Source organism: Cottoperca gobio, chromosome 16 (assembly GCF_900634415.1).
Source record: "Cottoperca gobio chromosome 16, fCotGob3.1, whole genome shotgun sequence".
Lineage (NCBI taxonomy): Eukaryota > Metazoa > Chordata > Actinopteri > Perciformes > Bovichtidae > Cottoperca > Cottoperca gobio.
The window spans coordinates 14,742,959-14,760,850 of NC_041370.1; the positions used below are offsets into that span (position 1 = coordinate 14,742,959).

The 17,892-nt window shown below is 38.3% G+C and overlaps 2 protein-coding genes across 9 annotated transcripts in view; both read right to left on the reverse strand.

The window, feature by feature from the left end:
- Positions 1 to 8,140, reverse strand: part of ptk2ab (protein tyrosine kinase 2ab) — a 61,083-nt gene extending 52,943 nt beyond the window's left edge. For 4 of the 8 annotated variants that reach the window (XM_029451433.1, XM_029451438.1, XM_029451434.1 and 1 more), the window contains exon 1: positions 7,849 to 8,139. The gene's annotated coding sequence lies outside the window, so the exon portion shown is untranslated. Of the gene's footprint in view, positions 1 to 7,848 lie in introns of all 8 variants that reach the window. The other 4 variants (XM_029451431.1, XM_029451436.1, XM_029451430.1 and 1 more) reach the window with 2 other exon arrangements.
- A 4,050-nt stretch (positions 8,141 to 12,190) lies between these two features.
- Positions 12,191 to 15,762, reverse strand: LOC115021068 (protein NDRG1-like). The gene is made up of 12 exons (XM_029451197.1): positions 15,712 to 15,762; positions 15,386 to 15,491; positions 14,765 to 14,885; positions 14,572 to 14,634; positions 14,394 to 14,454; positions 13,860 to 13,946; positions 13,675 to 13,731; positions 13,394 to 13,560; positions 13,111 to 13,210; positions 12,823 to 12,858; positions 12,675 to 12,726; positions 12,191 to 12,423 (listed from the first exon to the last, which is right to left on the reverse strand). The coding sequence occupies exons 1-12, from the start codon at positions 15,760 to 15,762 to the stop codon at positions 12,191 to 12,193; spliced, it is 1,134 nt and encodes a 377-aa protein (XP_029307057.1).
- Positions 15,763 to 17,892: the final 2,130 nt, after the last annotated feature.

Genomic DNA, 17,892 nt, shown 5'->3' on the forward strand with positions numbered 1-17,892 from the left:
AAACAGAAGGAGACAACGGTAACGAGAAGGCAGGTGGAGGGAGCGAGAAAAGAGTATGATGGCAAGAGAGCAGAAACAATTATTAAAATTACCCTCAACTAATTACCGGACCAATACTAACCAATATATCGAAGAGGACTTTCATCACTTGGAAAGTCCAACCGTCCAAACCAGTTGATTACAATGTTTGGTTTGTTTGACTGACAGGAGTCAATCTGTAATCGCTCTAAGCACATCACTGGTTCACATGTCAGCAGTGACCAGCCAGTGACTGTGCAGCGGCTCTAATGAACAGGAGGATTTAATATGAGCTACATTCCAGACAGTCTGAGCGAGGCGAAGAATCATGACTTGGCAGAATATATCTTCTCTGTCATGCTGTAATAACTTCACCCACTGGCCTCATGCAGCTCTCAGATCGGTCTCATAACCACCTGCATGTCACCTTCTCCTCACCACTCTTTTATCCCATCTTTTCCCTCGCTCTTCACAATCTCACAGAAAAAAGGCACCAAAATGAGCAACATGAGGACATGTCCAACACTGTGAAGCTACGCGGTTCTGTTACTAAGCAACAGACTGTGGTGCTAATTAGGATGCCAAGGCTTTGTCTTAGATTGTGCATGATAAAAGCTGTTTCATATCACCTACTACTAATGTGCATTACGTACTATATACTATTGTTCTTGCTACATATAGTATAATGTACTTTTTTTACATTTTATACAAACATTGATTGTTTTTTTATATTCCCAAAAAAACAATGTTAGTATAAAACAATGAAGTCTGTTGATTTGTTGTACTAACTGCAAAAACAGTATACTAAAGTAATACACAGTATGAGAATTGGGACACTACGCGAGTATCTTCTTAATTTCCTTTATGCAAAGTACAGCGAGTCAATATTAAAAGTTTGCATATTTTACTCACTGTTTCTAGTGTGAAATATGGTAAAGATAATAATGTAGTAAAGCATTGGGACACAGTTTAGGACTATTGTACAATAAACGGCAATTAAGTTATAACATTTTTATTTTTTATTTTACTTGGTTTAATCACTGCTTCTCTGTGCGTGTGAGCAAGAGTGTGTGTGTGTGTGTGTGTGTGTTCTGCCACTTAATTTCCTCTAATCACATAATCCAATTTGTTCCTGGCAGAGTTGTGTCCAAAATGTTGGCTACAAGTAGGATGCTATTAACAAAAGCAACACAACACCATTGCTGGCAATATTCCCCCTCTCCCTCAATACGAGTGTAAAATTCAAAATGTAACATTTAAGGAACCGTCACACTTTAAAGCATTTTATTTAGCCAGGACTGGCAGTGCAGAAAAAGCTTAAAAATACATAGAAATGTCTGTTGGTGTATAAATATATTTATGAATAAAATGCTCAAGTACTACTGCCCTTGAAAACTGCCAAAACATTTTCCCAATACAGCTGCCTGTGCAAGTGTATATTCAAAGGTTTTTAGTAGTTAACAGAAGAACGACAGCTGCACATCACCACACGTACAGATTATGTTAAAGGGACTTACCAAACAAACATCTAGGCAGAAATATTTTCTCAATGTCACCAGAAATGACCTAGCTTCAAACACAACTTTAATCTTTCGCATCCACAAATAATAAACCCAAAACTAGAACCTGTTATTAAAACAGTACTGAAACATCTGCCACTGGAACTGCTAAAAACATTTTTCACTTGCATAAACACTGCACAGAGCTGCTCCCTCCTACTCTATCACATTTTCCCCCTCACGCTCGCAGTCTTTTTCTTTCCCTCTCCCACTCTTGCCTCTGGCTGTAAACCACAGAGGCTACGCTACAGTTGACACCACGCTAAGGGCATTGCACAACTCCAGTCTCATCAAGAAAACAGCAGCAGCCTTTTGCAGCCCCGCCTGCACTGATCAGCCTGTCAGAATAGAGTACAATACAGTAGAATAGAGCGGCGCTGCACTGAGTGCAACATCAGTGAGAAGAATAAAGTCAGCGCACTAGCAGCTACAGCTTTAATGAGGTAGTTGTCATTGTAAGCAGCTATAAAAACATTAGTGTAGTAATGGGAGTACTGCAGAGATAAGGAAGTAAGACAGAGAATGGTCTTATTTACAACAGCGCCATTTTTCACATCTGTATTTTTATATGTTTGGCATTTGAAGTGCTTACGTCACTAAAACATTTTCACATGTTGTCTGTTGAAGCACCTGCGTTAAAACCCTCCATTGGCCAACATAAGAGGCCATCCTGGAGGTTCATTTGCTAATCAAATGAAGCTGCATGCTCAATTTGTTGAACTGTGTGTATAAATGCTTGAACATAATGCACTACACTTTCCAGTGCGCCAATATCAAGAGTTCAGAAGTACACAAAGTTTGCTGCATCCCTCACACATCTGTTCGTCAACATTATCACCGACTGTCGTCAATTATTTCCCTCCCAACAACAAATACACTCAACCACACACACTCTTCTTTTAATTGAATCTATTGTGTCAAAGACGTGAAGCAACTAAATAGAAAATCTTATTATGTAAGAACAAAGACTGACTGACATCCAAAGAAATCATGTTAAACCCAAGTTTTGCTGGATAGATAACTTATTTGCCATTATCTAAATTACTACCGGAATGTTTTACAAAAAAAAAGAAGATTCAACAAAGATTCATTATATACAAAACTTAACAAATCCATATTTTACTTTGGAGGACCCCAATCCTTTTTATGTTTCCCATTTCAAGTCACTCTAGGGATTTGTTTGGTCAAGTAAATGATGTTTATCTGTTTATGAAGTGCATCAAGTCAATAATGAGACAGAAGAACACAATGATTCTTTGGTGAGAGACGTTATTTGAAGAGTAAATGTTTTTTGGCTTTATATAAAGTCGGGTTTTACAGGGCATGACTCCAGCATGCACTCTCAGATCCTCTTTATGCCTTCCTATTCTTCTCACGGTTTCCCCTGAATTTAGAGATTTATAGTTTCGCTTTATACAAAGACAATTTCTTTACACAAACAAGCCTTTTTACAAGACGTTTTATGGCTCTCCCTCAGTGTGCACGTACAGACATTCACAAATACATTGATCCAAACCACTGCATCTCTCTGTGGTCCCACAGAAGCTTCACATCTCTCAATTATTTCAGGAACTGAGAGTAAAAGGATTTGGCTATTAGACACTCACATTTCTTTGCTGTACGTTTTTATATGAATTCCTCCCAATGTAAGCTACTTCGATAAAATGCGTCTGCGGTCACATACAAAAAGAGGTAGGAACAAGAGAAAGGATTCAAACAACTGTGATACAACATTTTACAGCCAGAGCTTTCAGTCCATGGATTAATATGTTTGGTCTGACTTTCAAAACATTTGAGGCTCACTTGATTCTACACCAACATACTTAAACATCCTCGTAAGTGGAAACATTCGTCAAAATTTTAAATGATTCCAGTGCTACTCGTGTTTATCCGTACTGTAAATATATATTTGACAGCTATTTTAGTCCTCTGGCTGCTTCTCTAATCACAATGTTTTTGATGCAGTTATGCTTGAAATGCTAAATAGAGTCAAAAACATAGCAAAGACATGTGTTTATAACTTACTGAACTTCTAAAACATTATGTAGAAAAAGGAGGTATCTGGACAATATTGATATTCTTAATGATATCTGGAAAGGCTCAGTTTGACTTTCCATTACCATGCAGTCCAATGTGTTAAATATCAACTAAAATCCCATACATATAGATTTAAGAGGTGTTCCAATTATGTGTATAATAATTTTTCCATATTGCCTGGCCTAAAGGTAATATCAGATAGAGGAGTGTCAAATAAGTCACACAAACGTGCTTATATGTAAAGAATAAACATAAAACAAAAAGTGTATATTTTGATGAGGTGTAATACAAGCTATTTTAAAATCACAGTAACTGACAGCGTGTGCCGATCACATGGAATAAGTTAAACAAAACAGCGAGCTATGGATGCAAATAGGGGAAGGCTGATGACACAACAGCAGCTTTTACTGGTCTTCACAGATAACCTGCTGCTGTGCTGTCCCAAAAGAAATGACAACTATAGCTACAACAAACATGGACTCAACAACAGTTATAAATAAGCTCCAGATCTAGCATTGTATTCTTCTATATCAGTGGGAAGAATATGACACAGTCGATCAGGTTTCGAAAATGCATTTAACCCATCCCAGTATTAGGAGCAGTATCTTTGCTATAGCTATTTATGCAATAGCAGAAAACATGGCCCGGGGCAGAGGATGGGTGTTGGAGGTAACTGTTCTGGAATTCAATTCAATACAAACAATAAAGTAACCACAATTGAGGCACAACCTGAGACAACACAACTTAACTGAGATCATGAGGCAGAGTTTTACATCCTTTATAGATATAGATATAGATATATATAGAAGAGAGGGTGTGTGTGTTTTTATAAAACGGCAATGTCTGAGGAACATCTGTATTCAACTGCACAGGCATAAATGTGTTTTTTTTTTTTTTTTTTTTATATAAAAGGTGACTAAAGCGATAGCTATTTGCTTTGTAACACGTCTTATACTCCATCTAAAGTAACAATTGCCAGACGTTTCATGTATGTATCACTACCCGTACACAGCTGTCAGTTGCAGTCCTACGTATAGCCCTGTGGACACAATAAGTGACATTTGAGAGCTGTGACCTGTGGTTGTTTAGCTGCATTTACACAGAAACAGAGATGGGATGTTTAACTCTTTGTGGTACTGGTCTGACCAGACGTCCTCGCCTCAAAAGAGTCAAGAAGACCAGATTTCAAGCAGTTTCTCTGTGCGATTAAAAACGAAGAAATCTGATGTGAGCCACATACAAGGTGTGTAATCTAGACCTTTTTTTGCTTGTGTGAATGCAGGTTTAGATGCATAGGATGACTTAAAAGAATGAATGGTCATGACACAAAAGAAACCAAACAGAAGCGTATAAGGGTGATAAATTCAAAGCTAGGGGTGTAAGAAAATATCGATACACTCGAGTATCGCAATATTATGTTTTGTGATACTGTATTTATTCTCAAAAACATTTGTTTTATTAATAGTTTATATGCAAAGATTTGTGGCAGAAAGTGGTTCATTTTGTGTTGCATTATGATGCTGGATGTTACAGGGACTGTGATCAGTGAAAATACAGATCCCACAGTTCTGACTGCATATAACTGCATATAACATATACCTCAGCTTTTATGCTTATAGTGGTGACTTCTTTATATTATGACAGTTTTCTGAAAATAAGATTTAAAAAAAGAATCACAATACATCACCTTGCTTACAGTATCGCAATATATTAAATCATAACCCTTGTATCGTCATGACATGTATTGTATCCCCAGATTCTTGCCAATACACAGACCTATTCAAAGTTCATCTTACATACAGTTAAACTGACTGCTATGAATAAGCAGGTTGTAAATGACAGCTGTCAGTGTTGAGTGTTTCACTGTCACAGGTGCCACTGCCTATGAAGTGCGACAGTCACAGTGGTAGTGATAGTCACAGTGAGAATAGCAGTGACAGTAACAGCTGGAGCAATAGCAATAAGTGTAGTGGTAGCAGTGGTTCTTATGCTCCATCTCTTGGTTTGTGGGAATTTAAAATTGTTCACCATTCATACAATAGAAACATACAATTCCAGGTAATAATACTCTATATTGGCACCACACATTTAATTTCACACATGTTTCTATGTCAAGCCTAGAGAGCAAAATCCTCCCCAAAAGTAAGGGCTACAGATACAAACAATTAGTGCTAATTTATTCATTTGTCAAATCTGCTGTCAGAAGCAACCAATCAGGTTTATCAAAGGAAAACAGAGCAGGCTGACACTGTATCAGAGGCTTCAGCGTCTTTGTTTATGCTCCACACACTACCAGTCTGTGAGCTTTTCACATGCAACTGCTTGCACGGCGGTGAGCAGCACAAATTCCTTTCCAGCCCTCAAACCTGCCCGACCCCTCTCTACCTGCCGAGCACAGAGCACCCATACACAAGTCCAATAACAGCCCAACACATCAGTATGACTACACACGTTCATACCTCCATCGGTGCAGCCCAGGAAATCCCAGAACTGCATGTTGGCAGTCGGCATACAGAGGACTGAACCTCTACTAAATCACATATGTTCCTGTTCTCTCTCTCCACTTCCTAGTTGTACTGTATGCTGTCACTTAGGCAGAGGGAAAACACCCGCCCACTGATTGTTTCGGATTGACACACCTGGGGGCTGAGTTTCATTTCCAAACAGCTGCCTCCTCCTCCTAAGCTCTCATATCTAATCCTCTTCAAACTACTTCTCCCTCCGCTTCCCATCTTATCCATTGCCTCTCATCTTTATCTTTTCCTGACTGAAAACAGGGCGGCTGTAAACGATTGATCCAACATCCTTAATGTTTTTTCCACATCCCTGCCTCTTTAGGTTAGTGGAAGTAATGGGAGAGGAGGCAAGGAGAAATAAAGAAAGAGCGCAAGCCCTCCTTCATCTGTTTTGTGAATAACACGTGTATGAAAATAATGATAAGTGAGAAAGATTCATATCTACACAATAATCAGACATTTAAATTTAAATAACGTGTTACGACAGAGTGCACACGAGTCAGGTTGTTATATATCTGACTGTAGACCTGTGTACAACACTGGGGGGAAAAATCCATGAATCACAGCATTGACTGGATATGCAATCTAGCAAACATTAACTAGACCTTCAATAATATCTACACTGTACAGTGATTGTGCTGGACGGATAGTGTCGTGACTTCATAGAAATGCCAGGAAGTTACATGTACTAATAATTCACTTACAACAAATGTTCTCATATCTCTTTTACATGAATAGCTGGACGCTCGATTATTAGTAGAATTTAATCAAATTGTGAGTTTTTTTACTGGAAAGTGAGACGATTTATTCAGACTTTTATTCAAGTATAAATATGTTCTCAGATAGGCATTCAATATGAAGACCGTTTTTTGTCCACAATCAGTCAAAATGTCTGAGGACTTTGGGGTCCTGGTCCTCCAGTTAGGCTGCAACTAAGGAGGATGTGTACAGGGATGTGATCAGGGGCAACAGCCAAATAGAGGCAAGAAACAAGATAGGGAAAAAAGGAAGTAAGACAGAAATCTGTAGGAGGCAGCTTTGACTCCAAAACCCCTGAAACCTAAAACTGACAAATCCCATCCACAGATAGGTGCTGTGCACCGGGCTCAGCACCATCTTTAGTTCTGTTAATGTTGACACTGCAACTGAAATTATACTTTAAAATCACACTAAGCATGCAAAAGGAATAATATGTTTCTGTTTCAAATATTAATACATTTCACAACAATACAGTATTGTGGTTGACAAGGCAGCAAGCAACCCAAAACACTTGAGACACACAGGGTAAGTAAGAACTGCCCCCTTTTGTCTAAAAACCGTTGCTTGCAACAATTAGTCTCTGTATGAGCAACTCGTTATTCATCAAAACACAGATGTTTTGCCATGGCGTTGTTGCTCTGCATGACAGAAATCCTCTTTGGCTTAGACCTTTGCACCTAACCGGAGAAACAGAGAGGGGTGGTTTCGGCCACTGCACCACTGTCGGTCTGTTAGGAATACAAATGACTCCGCGGAGTCAAAATGACCAGGATTTCATAACATTCAGTCCACGAAATGTTACCATAAATCCTAATAGCAGCTCCTATAAACACCCCCCCGCGTAATGCATTTGCATTAACCCCATTGTCTGTGTGTGTTACCCCCTTTAATGCTAAGCTAGCTCCGCTAACGGTGGGCTATTCCTATTTAATCCGCCCCCCAGAAGGATCAATACTCACCCGCTTTAGCCCTGGAGCCCGGCCGCACCTACTCTCCGTAACCAGCCACCTTTTCCAAACAGTAAGCCTGGGTTTTATATATGTATGGACGCGCTGATATCAGAACCGGCTTGGTGGCTGTATCTCTCCGTTATGAGTCCCTCTCTCTGTCTGTTTTTGTCCTCAACAGCGCCGTGCCCGGTAGTCGGTGTCCACTGACGCTAGCTGTTAGCACCGCTGCTGCTGGAGCAGCTTTTCCAATATGGCTGCAGCTGGTTGGGCTGAGAGGAGAGGGGCCCTACGTGTCCAGTACTACAGCAAGGGCCCCCATATGTTTTTATGTAAGACCCCCATTTCACAACTCCCTCCTACATTTATCTTGTCAAATGATGTCATGGATGGTAAAGCTCTCCAAGCTCAGTTTACCCCAAATCTATTGCCTTACACTGTACAGTGACTGTGGATAGGCTCTTTATAGGGGTTACACAGGGAATACTATATGTATATATTGTTTGGTTGTGCAACATGAGAAAATAATATTGCCATATACAGTTCCATCGTTTTTTGTTTGGAAATTAAATGTCCAGCGGTCGACAACTGAAAGACCCACAAGTGCTCACAAGATGATAAACCTATACCAATTCTGATAACAGAGCAAAAGAAACAATATATAAAAACAGCATACAACTATTATTCCTAATAAAAGCTATTGATACAGAGAGGACACAAGTCATAAAAGATCGATTTAAACAACCGCATTAAAAATTACAATTAAAATCAAATTAAAATTGTAGTTTAAATCCTCCTCCTTTCATACACCAAAGAGGTGTCCTTTCATCTCAGCACATGGGCTTACACATGACAAAATCACATGCTGTAGCAAAATAAAAAGAAGCACTATTTATGTGACTATATCACAAAGTATATCAGACATAAAAATATTAAATGTTTTCAAATGATGATAAACACTTAATGAAATCTGCGTTAAGTCAAACGCCATATTTGTTAACACATAGGGAAGTATTAATTCATTTGATTTGACCTTTTAAGAGGTGTGTGTTGGGAAGGGGGTGTCAGAGCAGGGTTCTTTCACAATAAACTGCACGATGTGAAAGCAAAACTGCCATCGCCACCTGTCAAACTACCAAATGTTTTGTCTATATTAATGGCTTTTGACATTGACTTGATTAAAAAGTAAAACATTTGTTGAAAAGATTTGAGTGTGCAGATGCTCTATTTCATTTGCGTCAAGTTGATTTTAAATAATAATAAGTGGTCAAAACTGCCTTGCTGTGTAGGAGATACAATTGTTGGGGAGTCTATGAATAAATAGTCATTATTTTTAGTATTAGTATTATTTATTTATTTATTTGTAATGCTATTTCACACTGATTTACTTCAACACTGTGATTATTGTACTGTAAATGCTCTAATGTCTAATGTTGTACTCATTTTTATGTTTTTGCTGTGAAGCACTTTGGGCTGCAATTCTTGTATGAAAGGTGCTATACAAATAAAGATTATTACTATTATTATTATCTCAACGTACTATGTGTTACTGAGTGAAGCTGAAATCAAATTTCTCTCCACTTTGTCAGCCCCACTTTGAGCTAGTAATCACTGTGTTGGCAGGGCAGCCATGAAATCCACCTCAAGGATAAATCACAAATGTCAACCAAAGTGGATGGAAATTTGCAGGATTTAGTGTTTTTGTGATGCAGCCCAATGCACCAAAGCACAGTGAAATATTAGGAAACAGAAGATACATGTAAGAACCCACAGTTGTGCTGCAGCTGATGTCTTGTGCTCAAATGAAATCTTCAGAGATTTCTGTCATGCATTATTCATCATAGTATCATAATGTAAGCCAACCAAAATAAGCTTTGAAATAAAGATGCTCCTCGAACACACACGCTCACACACAAACAACGTTATTGTGACTTTGATGCTGACTGCCATCATGCTGTGTCTGTGTCTGTGTGTCACCACTGTCTCGCAGTCACAGCCCAAAACAATCCATCTACTGACGAGCCCACACACAGTCCCACCTACACTCACAGTACATTCATGCATGCAGCTAATATCCATACGCACACACAAATGCAGACACACACTCAGTTCAAAGATTATTTTTATCCAAACAGAAGAGTGATGCAAATTATGGCACAAGCGAGGGAGACACTTAGGTGGATTAAAACTCATGATTATGTCATAGTGTCTGCTGGGCTAGCAATATACCCCACATTTACACTTTTGGCAATCACACAGCTTGGCAGCTATTGGGATAAATATATTATGTTTAGTGTAGAATTAATCCAATTAAACAGTATGGGAGAGAAAGGAAAGGGAAATTAACCTTGAGCCAATTGCAAATCACAGGCTTCTTCATACTTTATAGTGCATGCAGCTAAAACCCCACTGTCTAATGTAGGTAGAGAGGTTGATGTTATGCATCGCACATATACACAATGGATGTGAATATAATCAAAATGTGGTTTTAGAAGCCAAATAAGTTGTTTTGCAGAGGGAAATAAGAATTCACTCAGATGTCTCAATTTCTACTTCTGAAAACTCTTTAAACAAATAGACTTTTCATAACAATCCGTTTACAGATTTAAAAAGGGGTAGCACATTAATAGTACAGAAATCATCCCTCCCACCTTTACTTGTCTCACTCCCCCTTGAACTGTTATTTTTGCATAATTAGATGTGTTAAAACAATTACGAATTGTATACAGCTTTAACAGGACCGGTATTAGCAAAAAACAAGCAAAAAATAAGGAATCTGTATGTCAGTGACCATGTTTAGGGATAGAACAAATAGGGAATGCACTTTAATCCCGCCCTTTGGGAAAGGACAAGGCTAAATATGAACCATAAGAGATATTTTGAAAAAACGATCCACCCATCTAGGTGAGTGATATTAAAAGCCAAGCAGATGCTGGAAATACGTTGATTCTATATGAGTTGTATTTAGTTGTCTAATCAAGCAGTTTGGATTGAGCACAGAGTGCCTTGTCTAAATAACGTGAGCCCAGTGGTGCATGACTGTTGGTGATGCACAGTGAAAGAGAAAAGAAGAGGTTATAGATCTCCATCTAGTGGACAGATTGGAGAGATACACTATGGTTTGTGTTGACACAGAACAACACACAATGTTAGACTGTATGTTAGCCTACAGTGTATTATATCAGAGCATGTTTACAAAAAGTGCAATCTCTTTGCAAAATGACTTGATAAACAACTTTCTTTTAGGGATTTCATTTTAGGATGTGGTTGAGGGCTTACACAGACGTATGTGACAGTCTAAGCAGTAATTGGCATGTGGTGAATTGAATCCCAGAAAAGAGATGGACAACATTGACCTTTGGCCTGACACACATAAAGAGTGATGTAATTAGATTACCCTTTTCTTTGAAAACAAAGTACAAGAAGTTCCTGGAACATTTACTGATGTTTGGTTGCTGCTCCTGATAGAAAAATGTTGTCTGAAATAATGTCTGTATTTAGTCAACTATAATCTCAAAAGCCTTCTTTCTCATTTAAAAAGAATACTTCGCTTTATGATGGACACTTTTTAAAAAGTATTAAGATCTGTGGCAGAACCAGAGGTATCGTCTTCTACTAACAATCAAATGCAAACATTTTGTCACATCATCTTGTGAAGCAATATTGTCTCAGAATTATGTTATTCATATTCCTGTGGAAATCACAATCCAATGTGAGTTGTTTCATGTGAAGCCAACATTTTGTAGTCTCACTCTGTAGGGCCAGCTGAATGATTATTTACAGTAAAATGTTTAATGACTGTTTTAATGATTGCATTGAATGTCTTAATAACAGTAATAATAATAGTCCAATTTAACTACAATTGTAGTGCACATAATCAATACAGACCTACAGTAATGAACATCCAGTCTTTACACTAGGCAATACTGTATCTTTACATTATATTCATTATACATGAATACACATCTGAGTTCTTTACATAAACACACCATTTTTAAAGAATATATGTCGCTTTCGTTATTCCCTCATGTAGTGTATATCAAGATAGCTATCAGAGCATGAGGAAGAATCTCTGGTATAAGATCAGTAAGGAGAAGAAAAGAAAAGAAAGTAGACAAGGATGTGATTGGGGACAGTGAGAAAAAAAAGAAGGATACAGAGCTAATAATGTCAAGACAGAAATGTAGGAAAGGATGGATACATTGATGAAGGAATAGCGAGAGACACAGAAAGATGGAACAAAGTCACATGGAGGGACAAAATGTGAGTTTTAAGCAAGAAATAGTGCAGATGAAAGGGCAGTTTAGTTATAATGAGGTATGATTTGATTTAAGTGCATGCGATTTTGTGTGCTCTAGAATGCCACTTCAGTGGACTTTGAGACGATGTGGTCCGCACTTCTGTGTGAAATGTTCTCCATGGAGACGTCAGATTGCGAGTGCCCGCGCTTCTCCTCAGTGGCGTGTACATTTGGTTGGACATGCTGAAGCTCGTTGGTGTGCGCGCGGCTCCGAGAGCCATCGAAGGAGGTGATGCTGGAGCTGGAGGCCGTCCGTGACCGAAGTCTGGTCATGCTGGCGCTGGACACTGGAGAAAGAGGAGAGCAAGGTTTGTATTCTGCATCAGCCTTTAAAGGCCATTAGAGTTCATTCAATCAAGGTTTTGCACAATTTTCAATAAAATACACTTTTTGTAATAATTGCCTTTATCATGTTCTGTTATAACACCAATGTGGTGTTACAATAATGCGTTCATGAGTAGCTTCTATAACTGACACCTGCAGAGATGTAATAGATCTAATTAAAGATTAAGTTTAGGGTTAAGTACTAGTGACTTACAGTATCCCATTCCCTGGATGAAATATTTCATGGCTTCAATCACTTTGGCTGGCTGTGAAGAGAAAGATAAAAAGTATTGACCAACCAATCACGAGCACAGATTCTACATTATTTCCAGCGTAGTAGCAAATGAAATGTCCCAGCTGACCTGATCAGCCTGAGGAAGTCCTCCACAGTCCGCCATCTAGAAGAACAAAGTGCAAAGGTCAGGTTAGGCTTCAGTCTGGGATGAAACCTTTATGTGTTGTTTGGTTAATGGACTTTCAGTTAAATTAATTACAAGGCAAAACTGTTTGTGCTGATGTTGTTATTTGACAATAATAGATCTTTACAGGTTTGCAGCCTTGATTATATGTTGTCCAAGGTTTTTTTTTTCATCACTTTAAAAAAAAATAATGATTTGGTTGTTTGCTTCATTGTCGTATTCGTCAGTTACCTTGAGCAGTGTGGTCTTGGTGGGGTCGAGTTTAGAGTTGCAGTCGACCACAGCCTCCACAACCGGAGAATTGTCTCCTACAACCAGCAGAGTGGCACACCTGTAAACCATCAGACAGGCAGGGGAAATAAGCAGAAAAAGTAAGACACTTAGTTAGGATTGACAGATACTTTCTACTTCTTACCACAAACAAGGGCATTATAATATGGGAAAAATACATAAAACTTTTTATTTATCAATTTTGAAGTTATGCCTGTCTTTAAAGGTCAATGGTTGTACTAACTTGAGCGTCCTTGCATTGATGTTTCCTCCAGGGATGGGCCTCTCCACCTCCAGGGCGTTGCGGCTGTTGTAGGAGCGGAGGAAATGACTTACGTTGGACTCGTCCATCGTTGCTGTGATGTAGTGACGGTATGTAGCTATGAGGTCATGGTTAGTCTCGATCTCATCCTGAAACAACAGGTAGACAGTAAGACAGAGGCATTCTGTTTTCTATATTTAAGACTCACTGGATATTTCATCATTCAAGTTTTTTTAAGATGTTTCCACTTTTTTTTGACTCACCTTTCTAAAGAAGTGTGAGAGGATTGTGTCCGGGAGTGTGTGGGTCCATTCAGTGATCTATAACACACACAATACATTCACTCAATTACATTCAGCTAGTAAGTAACACAATATTGGAAATAGATGTTGTTCTTATTCAACATACAGGGTGTGTTATCAACACACATACACCACACATTGCTCACCTTGCTTGCAACAGAATCTATAAGTCCTTCAGAGTTGGGGTTGATGTTGATCAAAACTAATCCGTCCACCAGATCGGGATGATTCAGCTACACATACAAACACAGCAGACTGGTGAGTGATATGACTTCTACAACTCATTACAACTTTTCAACATGTTTTTCGGCAGAGTGTGTTTACAACTTAATCAGTTTCTACCGTCTTTCTGTACCCTATCTAGAGTTGTTTATGAATAGCATAAACTGACTACTGTTACCGACAGCAACAAATGTAAAAGTTTGATCCCTCCTTTGGGACTTAGTAGACATGTGTAATTGTATCTTTATAGCTTTGCGTAGGAAAGATCTGATCAGTAACTCTGGCATTGATCTGATTTACATATATGCCCATGTACACTAGGAGGAACTGCAGTTTAGTGATGATCTGTGCTGACAAGAATAAAGATTTAAACATTATTTTTCCCAAACTTTGTGTCACACTGTGTTCTCTCTCTGTCTCACGTTCAAATGGGATTTTTTGACACAATTTGAACTCACAGCAAATTTAGCCAGGATGTAAGCTCCAGCTCCAACTCCCACTCCAATCACCCTACGCAACCTGCAAAGCACAGTCAAAAGGTCAAAAGAGATAAATACTGGTGCGCTGTGTGGAAATATTCTGCCTTTTTAAGAAAGGCCAACTGAAAAGTGTTTGTTAAGTATCAGATGAACTCACCCAAAGTGTTTGAGGACAACAGGGAGTGATTCAGAAAGCTGGTCCATGGTAGGGTAGGTATATCTGAGGGGTCAAAATAACCATCAGCAGGTGTGAGATCCACTCACTTACAACTTTCAAACTCATGTTAATGGTATAGTTACAACATGAAATGTAAATACATTTTAGAGTATAATGAAGACAGTGTACTAACACAGAATGCAGAGTTTTGGCTCCCTCGTGTTGCCCCGGTGCTTCAACGTGACAAACAGGCAAATGTCTGACGATTTCCCGCATGTCCTCATGTTTGAACATTGTCTCAAAGCAGGACTTGTCTGTGAGAAGAAAAAACTAAAATTACATTAAATGTGTTTGGAATAAAATAACATAATATAATATAACATAATATAAGAAATATAAGATATACTATATCACTATATAGATTTGTGTAGAGATAATTGAATATGCATTTAAAATGTACAAGATACTTGGATTAAAATGTAAAAAATAAGTTTTTAGAGGATATTAAATATAAGAAAGTATATTTTTATGCATCTATGCAAACTGAGATGTTTTATATAATGAACCATAGGAAATCTAGTCTTCAGTTTAGCTGATATAGACAAAGGGATGTTGTAAAAATAAATCAGATAGCTGTGATGTGCCACTCTTTACTTGGATATCAAGGTACAGTTTATCCTTTTTTCATAAAAAACAAAATCATGTTTTTGATATTCCCCCCACTTAGGTATTAGGTATATTACAGCATATCTCTGCACAGGATACAAACATTACAAACTGGCACGCTATTGTGGGGCCGAGAGTTGGGACTTACGGTTCAGTCCAACATCATGAAATGTCAGGATGGCAGGAAGGTTCGCCCTTGGAGTTCCTGTCATGATGCAGTGGACATTCCCATAGTACGTCTCTATGTGCTCCTCCTAAAACAAAATAAATAAATTACACAGCACATTAGATCAGTGTTTCTTTATATATTTATTTAATGTGAACTGAAACTAGATACATATTACACCTAATCGACAGTGGGCTCTTTATGTAGTTATGCAGAAAAAAGGTAAAAGTCCTTTAACTTTGCTCAAGGATTACACCTGTGCAGTGAATTGAGCAGAAAGGTTAACTTAAGCTCTCCGGGATACTCACAGTGATTTGGGGCTCAACGATAGAGTCACACTCGTTCTCCTCCAGTACCATGGCTGCTGATGCAGAGTAGACCGCAACAGAGATACAGGAGACGCAGAGCAGATGTCTGGTGTAGATCTTTGATCTTAAATTCCTCTTGAATTTGGAAACAAATAAATTGTTCTCCTTGTTTGTATTTCTTGAACTTTCAGTTGCAGTGAAAGATCTCAGAGCTTTATGTGTGCGCTGGTTTTTATATCCCTCGACACTGATCTGTCTCTAAGCCCTAACTCCAAACTGGCGCACACATGGCCAACTGGCCCCTTATTCTTTTAATCTGACCTCAGGCTGCTGCATTCCCACAGTGACATCACTGGATTAAGCAAAACACTGTAAGAAAAACTCAACTTCACTGGGAAATGTTCATGCATCTTAAGATGCTTTGAGCAGAATATCTGCTGTAATGAAAGATGATCAACATTACTTGTTATGATTATGAAACTTGTTTTCTAGACATTTAGTATTTTCTCTATCAGCTTTGAATGATTTATTCTTATGTCTCACGTGCAATGAACTAAACAAAAAGGTATTGTTATCTAGAGAAATGAATCTGATTGAGTGCGCCCAGTTATAAACTCGATTGGTGGGAACCTACATTAAAATCACAGGTAAAGCTTGTTATGTTTCACTGTGAGGCATATGTGGAATCACAATACCTTCAGCCAAGCCGTAAACAGGTCAGCTGTCTAATCTCAACGTGCCATCTGTTCCTCTCAGCAAAACATTCAGCTCCTTGCAGTTTGGTAACCTTGACCTTCCAGCTAACTAGTGCATTATCTTAATTTGTTGGGCTGCTCTGAAGTTCCTGTACGTCATGCTGCTCTTATACTGTACAGCAGATTAAAGGAACTCAGAGATTTCAAAGGTATAGCGGACAATTTTAATCCTACATCCTACCAACATTAACATTACAAAACATAACATTATGTTAGTCTAAGTTTGAACGAAGGTGCTTTTTGGTGGGGAAGACAAAAGTTAAAAAAGAAAGAAATATTCTGACAAATAATAAAACACCTTTAATCAGATGGCTATTTCATAGTGAAATTTTAAAAGAAAGAAAGAAAGAAAGAAACGGTGGATCAAAGGCAGTTTGAAGAGTTTGTGATTAAACTTTCAAGAACATCCGACTTAACTTTACAGGGGAAATGTGGACAATTTAAAAGTCTTTAAAAGTTAGAATGAAGAATGAATAACTAGAGGCTGAGGCTGTAGACCAGATGTTTCATTGCGCTGCAACTCACTTTGGTGCCACTCCTTCCAGTGATACCTTTGTGAAAATGTAATATCTGAGGTCCTGATTTACAGTAAATAAAAAAGGCTGTGAGGGGTTTGATGATTTATTACTTTCTCTATTACTTAGGTTTGCATGTGTATTCAAATAGTGTGGTTTTGGGTAGCAGATTGAGTAAACATACACCTACACAGATCAAAGGTTCGGGATTAGCTGCAGAACGTCAGGGTGAGTAAATAAATGAGTACTGGTAGTAACCCCTGAGTCATGTAGCCTTCAACAAAACTCTGAATCATCAACATTGTGACTGTCAGCAACTAACAGCGTGCATCAGACACTATATAACAGTTATTGTCACTGGCATACAGGATATTCTCAAGATTTCCTATGACATATTAAGAGATAGAATAAGTAGGGAGCCAATAGCATGTGGATGACACTGCAGGCAGCAACAACAGACTGCTCTGTAACCACCTTCTTTAAGACATAATGCCAACGTTGCATCATACACACGTACACACACATGTACACACAGTGATCTGTGTGTGCAGCAGGTTTAATCCATTTAGTGTTGGCTGAAGAGCAGAGAGCAGCAGATGGATCTTACTCAGCCTTACGTCAGCAAGAGGCCATCATACTTCATGCTAACCATGACTAAGTTTTTTCCTATTTCACCATTGTCCACTGTCTCCTATGTGTGTCCTATTGTCCAAAGAGATTTGACAACGGGAACAACATCAACCTGTTTTTTCTTGTTTATATTTTGTTCTACAGTGTGTTTCAGGATTAGAGTGACTGTATTAATATATATATATATATATATATATATATATATATATATATATATATATATATATATAATCACCTAATCTCACTCAATATTAAAACACAGTGATGGCAATACTAGTCTA